At 45.1% G+C, this 10325-nt stretch overlaps 1 protein-coding gene across 2 annotated transcripts in view; it reads right to left on the bottom strand.

The window, feature by feature from the left end:
- Positions 1-5720, bottom strand: part of LOC104995387 — a 9174-nt gene extending 3454 nt beyond the window's left edge. Inside the window, exons 1-2 of one of the 2 annotated variants that reach the window (XM_010849275.1) lie at positions 5617-5720; positions 3409-3501 (exon numbers count right to left, since the gene is read on the bottom strand). In XM_010849275.1, coding sequence (XP_010847577.1) covers positions 3409-3501; positions 5617-5697 — 174 coding nt within the window. In that variant the 5' untranslated portion in view covers positions 5698-5720. Of the gene's footprint in view, positions 1-3408; positions 3505-5616 lie in introns of both variants that reach the window. The other variant, XM_010849274.1, reaches the window with a different exon arrangement.
- Positions 5721-10325: the final 4605 nt, after the last annotated feature.

A 10325-nucleotide genomic window follows, 5' to 3' on the forward strand; every position in this document is an offset into this window, starting at 1 on the left:
TCAACCTTCTGCTTCCAAGTGGTCTGGGGTTGACTTGCTTGTGGGCAACATACAGTTAACTTCCTCCACCTGGTAGGGGTTTGAGTATCTGCTAAACAGTTCACAAATAAGGCACAGAACAATATCTATAGACCTGAGGAAGAACTAAATAAAGGTCCTTGACTTTGTCTAATGGCTGAAAGTATTATTATTTTGGCTTGTTTGACTGTTTTCCTTTTCTTTCTGTATTTTCTCACTTCTCTGATTAAATTTATTCTTTTAAAAAAATTTTTACTTTTTATTTTCTGGCCGCGTCGCAAGCAAGTAGGATTCTCGTTCCCCAACCAAGATCAAACCTGTGTTCCCTGCAGTGGAAGTTCAGAGTCTTCACCCACTGGACCCCCAAGGAAGTCCCCAAGTTTATTCTTTGATGAAAGATTTTCTACAGACAAAAGGCAGGCGGAAGACTCGGCTTGGGCTTTATTCTGGGAAAGCCTCCTAGGGTCCTGCCCGGTCACCATCTGCCCCTTACCCTGCTCTGTGCCCAGTTGGAGTCTCGGTCAGCACAGAACCAGGCAGAAGACGACATGACAGTTTGGTAATCCTTTATCTCCAGGGTCAAGTCTACTCATTGCCAGGAAGGCACAGTTGGTGTCTTGCTTAGAACAGCAAAAGTTCGATTTCTAAATGTTTGCCAGTGTTGGAGGAAATCACAGTTTAGTGGCCACCACAGGAAGCCAAGCTGGTAATCTGTGTCTCCTGAAACCCGTTATCATGTTAGGGATGTCTCCCCAGTTTTAAATCAGTCCTTTCTCTTAGACAGAGGAGTCAGTATTTATAATTAATAAGGATATCCAAATCTCTACTGTTAACTTCCTTCCATGATGTGTCTTCTTTAACAATAATATACGATGTCGTCTTCTAAGATTTTGGAAAGATAGCATAGATTCTGAACAAATATATAAAAAGAAATTAAACCGTAATGGCTTCTGCTATTTGGCGACCAAACATCTGTTTAAAGATATATATGATATTGTTTTATGAACGATTCATGTTTAACGAGTTGCTATCTTATGTAGTACAAGTATCAGCATCCCTTGGACTGGGCAACCCAACAGTTCAAGGGTTTCAGGGCTTGTTTCGTTCCATATATCATTAATTTATCTATGAGAAACCCACGGAAAATATATATTATGCATACAAACATAATATATATATATATCTACTATATATTGTATTATGCATTATATATTATATAATATGATATATATCATGTATGTTATATACATGTTTGTGCGTGCGCTCAGTCGCGTTCGACTGTGACCCCATAGACTATATAGCCGGCTAGGTGCCTCTGTCCATGGAATTTTCCAGACAAGAATAATGGAGTGGGTTGTCATTTCCTACGTCAGGAGATCTTCGTGACCCAGAGATTGAACATGCATCTCCTGCATCTCCTGTGTTGGCAGGAGGATTCTTTACTACTGTGTCACCTGGGAAGCCCCATATATATATTACGTATATATATTTTTAGTATACATATTATTATAATATATACCAGACACTGGTATGTATCTGGTACATGTATATGGCTTTGACTTTCATTTTCTTTTCCATTAAGAGTTTTGTTCTTTTACTTCCTTAAAAATCTTTTTTTCTAGTGGTATAGTTGATTTACAGTGTTGTGTTAGTTTCAGTTATACCGCAAAGTGAGTCATACATATATCCACTCTTTTCTAGATTCTTTTTCCATATAGGTCGTTACAGAGTACTGAGTAGAGTTCCCTGTGCTATACAGAAGGTCGTTATTCCTCATCTATTTTATATATAGTCGTGTGTACATGTCAACCTCAGTCTTCCAGTTTATCCCTCCCCTCCTTACCCCAGGTAACCATCAGATTGCTTTCTACATCTATAATTTTATTTGTTTTGTAGGTAAGTTCATTTGTATCCCTTTTTCATTTCTCAGTTGGTGTGCTTTAGATGCTTTTGGTTAGATAAAAGAGTAAACATAATCTATTAAGTGGGAGAAAACTGGCAAATACTATATGATATCACTTACATGAGGAATACCACAAACTAGTATATGTAACAAAACAGGGAATGTCCATCTCTGGGCTTCAAATGTGCTTCCGCTGAGCTTGTGTGAGGCTGAGATGTGTGAGCAAGTGAAGACCGCTGTGAGACCACAGCGGAGGCTGAAGAGGAGCCAGAGCCAAGGGAGGGGAGGGGAGCGCGGGAGAAGAATCTAGAACACGAGGGTACAGGATGAGTAAGAATAAGGAAGACTGTGGTAGGCAGAGCCCAGAAGGAGCTAGAAAAGCCGGGAAGCGGGGACGAGTTTAGGGGGCAGGGAAAGAAGAGCGGGTTACTGTCCTCGGGGAAGGAAATGGAAAGTGGGCGTGAGGGCGGGGCTGCTTGTGCAGTTTCAGTTCTTGAGGCTGTGCAGTTTCAGTTCCTGAGGCAAAAAGAGGCCTCAGTCACATCTCCCGCTGTTGGAACTGCCAGCCTCCAGGCCCGCCTTCGGAATCACAGAGCTTGTTGGGGTCCACACCGTCCACACTTCCCTTCCCAGAACGGTGCTTACACTTTGAGGGCTCCTCGGTGGCGTGGAGCTTCTCCTTCCCTCTGTTCTCACCCAATTCTCTCCCTTGCCCGGTCCCCCGCACACCCCTGACTCCTCTCAAGGCCCCATGGCTCCTCGCCCTCCCAACAGGTCGGGATCAGCCCGCCCCAAACTCCCAAGTTGGCACCCACAGGGCAGATGCCCATTAAAGGTTCATTTGGCAGGCCCCCTCTGTTGACCAGATCCCCAGATAGAGTGGGCCACTTCCTGGCCAGCCAGATGCCCTTCCCCAGCGGACTGGATGACCCTGCTGGGTAAGAGCATCCAGTCCAGGACATCACAGAAAAACCATCCCTCCAGGGAGAGGTCTTCGGGCTACATCGGGCCATCCGCATTCAGCCATGAGGGGGAGGACAGAGGAAACACACTACTCCTCTGGGAGTATCTATCTACTCCAGCCTAGGAGGAAGCCCAGAAGCCCTTTTGTAACCTCTGCCCAGCAGTAACCTAATAAATAAAGCCTGTGTTTCTCAAAGAGGTGGAAGAAATGAAAAGCCCCCCTGCCCCCACAAAAACCCCCAAACATAGTTCACAAAGATAGTATAGATCCCAAATGCATATAGATGTAGAAATAGAAATCAAGCCACAATCACTTCTGTTGGTTGATCACCCATCTTTTCAAATATATATATGCTCTTTTTTTTAAAAAATTTCGTGACCATCCAGTTGCATGCCACCGAAGCTATCTTGTGTAGTACAAATATCAGTATCCTTCTGATTGGGTATGGCATCAACCAGTAAAAGGGTTTCAGGGCTTGCTCCATTCCACATGTTGTTAAAATAACTTTTATAAATTTTGTTACCTTCTGTGCGAGAAATTCAGCCCCCACCTGCTCTGGGACTTTCATGACCTTGTCCATGATCAGCGAAACAAGTGAACCCTCTCTGGCTTCTTCCTGCTGGACAAGAGGAGTCAGTATTTATAATTAATAAGGATATCCAAATCTCTACTGTTAACTTCCCTCAATGATGCGGCTTCTTTAACAATAATATATGATGTCGTCTTCTAAGATTTCACAAAGATAGCATAGATCCAAACAGATATATAAAAAGAAATTAACCTGTAATGGCTTGTGTTGGTTAGCGACCAAACATCTTTTTAAAGATGTACATGATATTGTTTTATGAACAATTCACATTTAACTGGTTGCTATCTTGTGTAGTATAAATATCAGCATCCCTTGGACTGGGCAAACCAACAGTTCAAGGGTTTCAGGGCTTGTTTTGTTCCATATATCATTAATTTATCTACGAGAAACCCACGGAAAATATATATTATGCATGCAAACATAATATATATATCTACTATATGTTGTATTATGTATTATATATATTATTATATATATCATGTATGTTATATACATGTGTGTGTGTGCGTGTGCGTGTGTGTGTGTGCTCAGTCGTGTCTGGCTGTGACCCCATAGACCATATAGCCCGTTAGGTTCCTCTGTCCATGGAATTTTCAAGGCAAGAATACTGGAGTGGGTTGTCATTTCTTAGTCCAGGAAATCTTCGTGACCCAGAGATTGAACCTGCATCTCTTGCATCTCCTGTGTTGGCAGGAGGATTCTTTACTACTGTGTCACCTGGGAAGCCCCATATTATATATTATATATATATATATTTTTTTTTAGTATACATATTATTATAATATATACCAGATACTGATATGTATCTGGTACATGTATATTGCTTTGACTTTCATTTTCTTTTCCATTAAGAGTTTTGTTCTTTTACTTCCTTAAAAATCTTTTTTTCTAGTGGTATAGTTGATTTACAGTGTTGCGTCAGTTTCAGTTATACCGCAAAGTGAGTCATACATATATCCACTCTTTTCCAGATTCTTTTTCCATATAAGTCATTACAGAGTACTGAGTAGAGTTCCCTGTGCTATACAGAAGGTCGTTATTCCTCATCTATTTTATATATAGTCGTGTGTACATGTCAACCTCAGTCTTCCAGTTTATCCCTTCCCTCCTTACCCCAGGTAACCATCAGATTGCTTTCTACATCTATAATTTTATTTGTTTTGTAGATAAGTTCATTTGTATTCCTTTTTCATTTCTCAGTTGGTGTGCTTTAGATGCTTTTGGTTAGATAAAAAAGTAAACATAATCTATTAAGTGGGAGAAAACAGTGGCAAATACAATATGATATCACTTGCATGAGGAATTTAACAAAATACCACAAACTAGTATATGTAACAAAACAGGGAATGTCCATCTCTGGGCTTCAAATGTGCTTCCGCTGAGCTTGTGTGAGGCTGAGATGTGTGAGCAAGTGAAGACCGCTGTGAGACCACAGCGGAGGCTGAAGAGGAGCCAGAGCCAAGGGAGGGGAGGGGAGCGCGGCAGAAGAATCTAGAACACGAGGGCACAGGATGACTAAGCATGAGGAAGACTGTGGCAGGCAGAGCCCAGAAGGAGCTAGAAAAGCCGGGAAGCGGGGACGAGTTTAGGGGGCAGGGAAAGAAGAGCGGGTTACTGTCCTCGGGGAAGGAAATGGAAAGTGGGCGTGACGGCGGGGCTGCTTGTGCAGTTTCAGTTCTTGAGGCAAAAAGAGGCCTCAGTCACATCTCCCGCTGTTGGAACTGCCAGCCTCCAGGCCCGCCTTCGGAATCACAGAGCTTGTTGGGGTCCACACCGTCCACACTTCCCTTCCCAGAACGGTGCTTACACTTTGAGGGCTCCTCGGTGGCGTGGAGCTTCTCCTTCCCTCTGTTCTCACCCAATTCTCTCCCTTGCCCGGGCCCCCGCGCATCCCTGACTCCTCTCAAGGCCCCATGGCTCCTCGTCCTCCCAACAGATCTGGATCAGCCCGCCCCAAACTCCCAAGTTGGCACCCACAGGGCAGATGCCCATTAAAGATTAATCTGGCAGACCCCCTCCGTTGACCAGATCCCCAGATAGAGTGGGCAACTTCCTGGCCAGCCAGGTGCCCTTCCCCAGCAGACTGGGGGACCCTGCTGGGTAAGAGCATCCAGTCCAGGACATCACGGAAAATTTTTTTACCTTCTGTGTGAGAAATTTAGCCTGCACCCACTCTCGGACTTCCACGACCTTGTCCACGATCAGCGAAAGAAGTGAAGACATGGCGCAAGCTCGAGTTGTGGGTGTTCCTCTCAGAACACACCCTGAATTTATATCCTCCGGAAGACGTCGTGGGAGGTGCCCGCTTCACAGAGGAAGCCCAGGGGGCGGGGTTTTCAGAGAAGAGCTCCATGCCAATCAATCAAGGCCCTGGTGCGGGAGATCTGTGGGTTGAGTGTGTGTGTGTGTGTGTGTGTGAATATGTATCCATATATGTCTATTTGTGTGTATGTATGTAGCTATGTGCCCACATATGTGTGTGTACACGGGTGTGTGTGTATGTCTGTGTATTGTGTGTTTATATCTATTTGTGTGTGTGTGTGTGTGTTTCTATCTGTTTTGCATCTGTTTCTGAAGGGAGTTAGCGACACGCAGGCACAAATCTCCTGGCCCAAAGGAGTCCCAGGGAAGAGGAGTGGGTGGAGAAAGGGTCCAGGAAACCAGGTGGAGAAGGAGATTGGAATCCTTTGGGGCTAAAAGGGCAGACTTTGCGCAGGAGTTGGGGGATGTCAGGACCCTGGAGGAGACAGAAGTCTTGAGCAGAGGGTGCAGGCGATTCAAAAAATGAAGGACATGAGCAGTGGGGATGCGGGCCAGAATAGGGTTCCTGGACTCCAGCCCTGGGGAAGTGAGGGAACGGCTTGGGGTAGAGCCTAGAATGTAGGACAAGAGGGCAGGATTTCCAGGTTCCAGCTGGAACCAGGCTGAGAAGGGCAGGGTTGCTCTCAGAGGGGGTCTGGTTGGGGCCTCCAGCTTCTGGGGGAAGCCCTGCAGGAAAATGAATGTCCACATGGGGGCGCCAAACGTTCTTCCATGGATTTGAGAGATGGTGAAATGTGTGAGTAGGTGAAACTGAGGCCACATGGAAGCTGCAAAGGATCCAGGACCCAGGGAGCGGAGGGTATAGTGGGCAGAAGAATCTAGAATACAAGAAGTGGGAAGGGGAGAAAATGGAGGATGGGGCAGGCCTAGGAGTGTGTAGAGCCCAGAATGATCTAGAAGAGCGGGGGAAGGGGGACGAGTTTAGGGGGCAGGGAAAGAAGAGAAAGTTGCTGTCCTGGGGGATGGGAGGGGAAAGTCGGGGTGAGGAATGACTCTGCAGAGATGAGATTACTTGTGTAGTTTCTGTTTTTCAGGCAAAAAGAGGCCTCAAGCGCATCCTGCCCTTTGGAACCGCCAGCCTCCCTTGGGAAGCTCAGAGCTTGTTGGAGTCCACACCATCCACATGCTTCTCTTGTGGGGACGGTCCTTCCACTGGGAGGGTTCCTCTGTGGTGCAGAGCTCCTCCTTCCCTCTGTTCTGACCCTATTCTATCCCTTGAAGACTGGCTCCCGGGCCCTGTGCCCCCAACACTCCTCTCAAGGCCGCCCTGGCGCCTCTGGGCCCTCTGCTCATATGGGGAGCCTGCCTCCCAAGCTCCCAAGTCGACATTGTTCAGGCAGTCTGAGCGCGGGTTGGAAAAGAATTTCCAGACACAGGGCATTTCAGAAGGGAGTGCGTTTATTAAAAACAAAGAGCAGAGAGAGAGTGGGCACCGCGAGCGCAGCTGGCTGACAACTGCTGACAGACCAGGGTGAGTCGACAGTGTTCATGAGTTAATAGCCACGTTTTGTAGCCTTAAAACAAAGAAAATTTCTGCTGAAAGGTTGGCATTAGGTGAGTGGTTGGGACGCTATAGGGTGTTTAATGGAGTGGGCATCTGCCTAATTGGGAGTCAGGCAGCTTTTTAGTTAGTATTAGGGGGTTTTTCAGAGAAGGCAATGACACCCCACTCCAGTACTCTTGCCTGGAAAATCCCATGGACAGAGGAGCCTGGTGGGCTGCAGTCCATGGGATCACTAAGAGTCGGACACGACTGAGCGACTTCCCTTTCACTTTTCACTTTCATGCCTTGGAGAAGGAAATGGCAACCCACTCGAGTGTTCTTGCCTGGAGGATCCCAGGGACGGGGGATCGTGGTGGGCTGCCGTCCATTGGGTCGCACAGAGTAGGACACGACTGAAGCGACTTAGCAGCAGCAGCAGGTGGTTTTTGGCAACAGTTATAAAGTGGGACAGTCAGCTTTCGAGGTGACTTTGGTTCTGGGCTCTGCTTCTGTGGCCTTGGTGCAAGACCTCACACCTGTGCCCTGGGGCAGGATTCAGTGTTCTCCCCTCTTATTAATGGGCCAAATCTTTGGCCCCTTTATACCCTGCTCATGTCTAACTACCTGCCTATCCTCTCTTGCGACGTGGGGACCCGAGTCATTGGGGAAAGGGGCAGAAACTGCTCTGGCTTCTTCCTGCTGGACAGGAGGGTTGTGGGGTCCTGGTCGCAATGCCCACACTGTCAGGGTGCATTTTTGGAGGGAGATGAGAGTCTGTGGAATGAGAAAGCCACTTGTTCCAGCGTAGTCCATGTGTCAACCAGCTGGTATCCTTGTTGCATCAGCATCTGGAGATTTTATTTGTATTCTAGAAGAAACAAACTTAAAAAGAAGGTTAGAGATACATGGCCTGAAGATTAATAGAAGTAGAAAAACTGCCGAGGGGCTTAAAAGAGGGGCTAGTTAGGAGAACCAAGGCCAGACATTGGTCTGTGATGTTGGGGCTTCTCTAGGTAAGAGAAGATGCAAGAATTGGGGTTCATGAAATCTTTACTTGAAAACATCTAACTGTCTGAAGACCTGTCCTGCTAGTTTTTCTTAGAGCACAAAACGCCTCATTCATGATTTCTACCCTGAATTCCTTTCTGTGGGTGTAGAAGGTCAGCAGCTGTAGTGGCTCCTGATTTCATCTTTGTAGAGGCAGATGGCAAGTGCCAGCTTCCAGCCTCATACTCCCTTCATGGTCATAGATTTGAGCACGGTTTTGGGGCCATATTGTGATCATTTTGTCCCATGATGTTAGGAATGCTTGTCTAGCAAAGATATATTAGGAATGCTCATTCCCAGGTCTAGCAAAGATGTTTTGATTGTCCACTCAATGTGCTGTTACTGGATTAGGCTATGAAAGTAGCAAAAGTCCTGGATCATATCTGCCTTACTAGTAGTCTCTTATAGAGCATGAAAATATTTCTTCTTTTGGCTTCTTCTCATACTTAGAGTTACATTATTATAATCATTGATCTCATATGGAACGATAGATCATCCTTTTATTAGAGACTCAGTCACACAATTGGTAATGGAAAAGACAACAATTCTGTAAGATAAGCAATATAGAAAGCAATATAGCTAGCAGTAATAGTAACGTGACAAGGAAGAATTTAAGAGCTTCTATTAGGGGTAGCCCAGTATTTACCTGGTCATCTGACTTAGTTTGTTGAATGACCATAAGCTGGTGTTAATCCTCTGGTTGTAGATCATGGATCATCTGCTGTTTATCCAAAGGTTGATTATGAAGTTAGTCTTCAGAAACAAACTTAGAATGTCCTCTTATTAACTTAATTAAATTTTATAACAACAAATAATTATTTCAGAAGTGAACCTTAATAAACACTAACCTTAATTAACAAAACTAGGATTTAATATTCAGTGAGACAAATTTTTTTCTACCATTATCCTAATTTTTATTAAACATGTCCAAGGTAAGGAGCAATGGCTGCGCTTTGCTGGAGCAGCTGTGAAGAGATACCCCATGCCCAAGGTAAGAGAAACCCAAGTAAGACGGTAGGTGTTGCAAGAGGGCATCAGAGGGCAAACACACTGAAACCATACTCACAGAAAACTAGTCAATCTAATCACACTAGGACCACAGCCTTGGCTAACTCAATGAAACTAAGCCATGCCCGTGGGGCAACCCAAGATGGGCAGGTCATGGTGGAGAGATCTGACAGAATGTAGTCCACTGGAGAAGGGAATGGCAAACCACTTCAGTATTCTTGCCTTGAGAACCCCATGAATAGTACGAAAAGGCAAAATGATAGGATACTGAAAGAGAAACTCCCCAGGTCAGTAGGTGCCCAATATGTTACTGGAGATCAGTGAAGAAATAACTCCAAAAAGAAGGAAGGGATGGAGACAAAGCATAAAGAATACCCAGCTGTGGATGTGACTGGTGATAGAAGCAAGGTCCGATGTTGTAAAGAGCAATATTGCATAGGAACTTGGAATGTCAGATCCATGAATCAAGGCAAATTGGAAGTGGTCAACAAGAGATGGCAAGAGTGAATGTCGACATTCTAGGAATCAGTGAACTGAAATGGTCTGGAATGGGTGAATTTAACTCAGATGACCATTATATCTACTACTGCGGGCAGGAATCCCTCAGAAGGAATGGAGTGGCCATCATGGTCAACAAAAGAGTCCGAAATGCAATACTTGGATGCAATCTCAAAAACGACAGAATGATCTCTGTTCGTTTCCAAGGCAAACCATTCAATATCACAGTAATCCAAGTCTATGCCCCAACCAGTAACACTGAAAAAGCTGAAGTTGAACGGTTCTATGAAGACCTACAGGACCTTTTAGAACTAACAGCCAAAAAAGATGTCCTTTTCATTATAGGGGACTGGAATGCAAAAGTAGGAAGTTAGGAACACCTGAAGTAACAGGCAAATTTGGCCTTGGAATATGGAATGAAGCAGGGCAAAGACTAATAGAGTTTTGCCACGAAAATGCACTGGTCCTAACAAACACCCTCTTCCAACAACAC

This window comes from Bison bison, unplaced genomic scaffold (genome assembly GCF_000754665.1).
Source record: "Bison bison bison isolate TAMUID 2011002044 unplaced genomic scaffold, Bison_UMD1.0 scf7180017864280, whole genome shotgun sequence".
NCBI classification, from domain to species: Eukaryota; Metazoa; Chordata; class Mammalia; order Artiodactyla; family Bovidae; genus Bison; species Bison bison.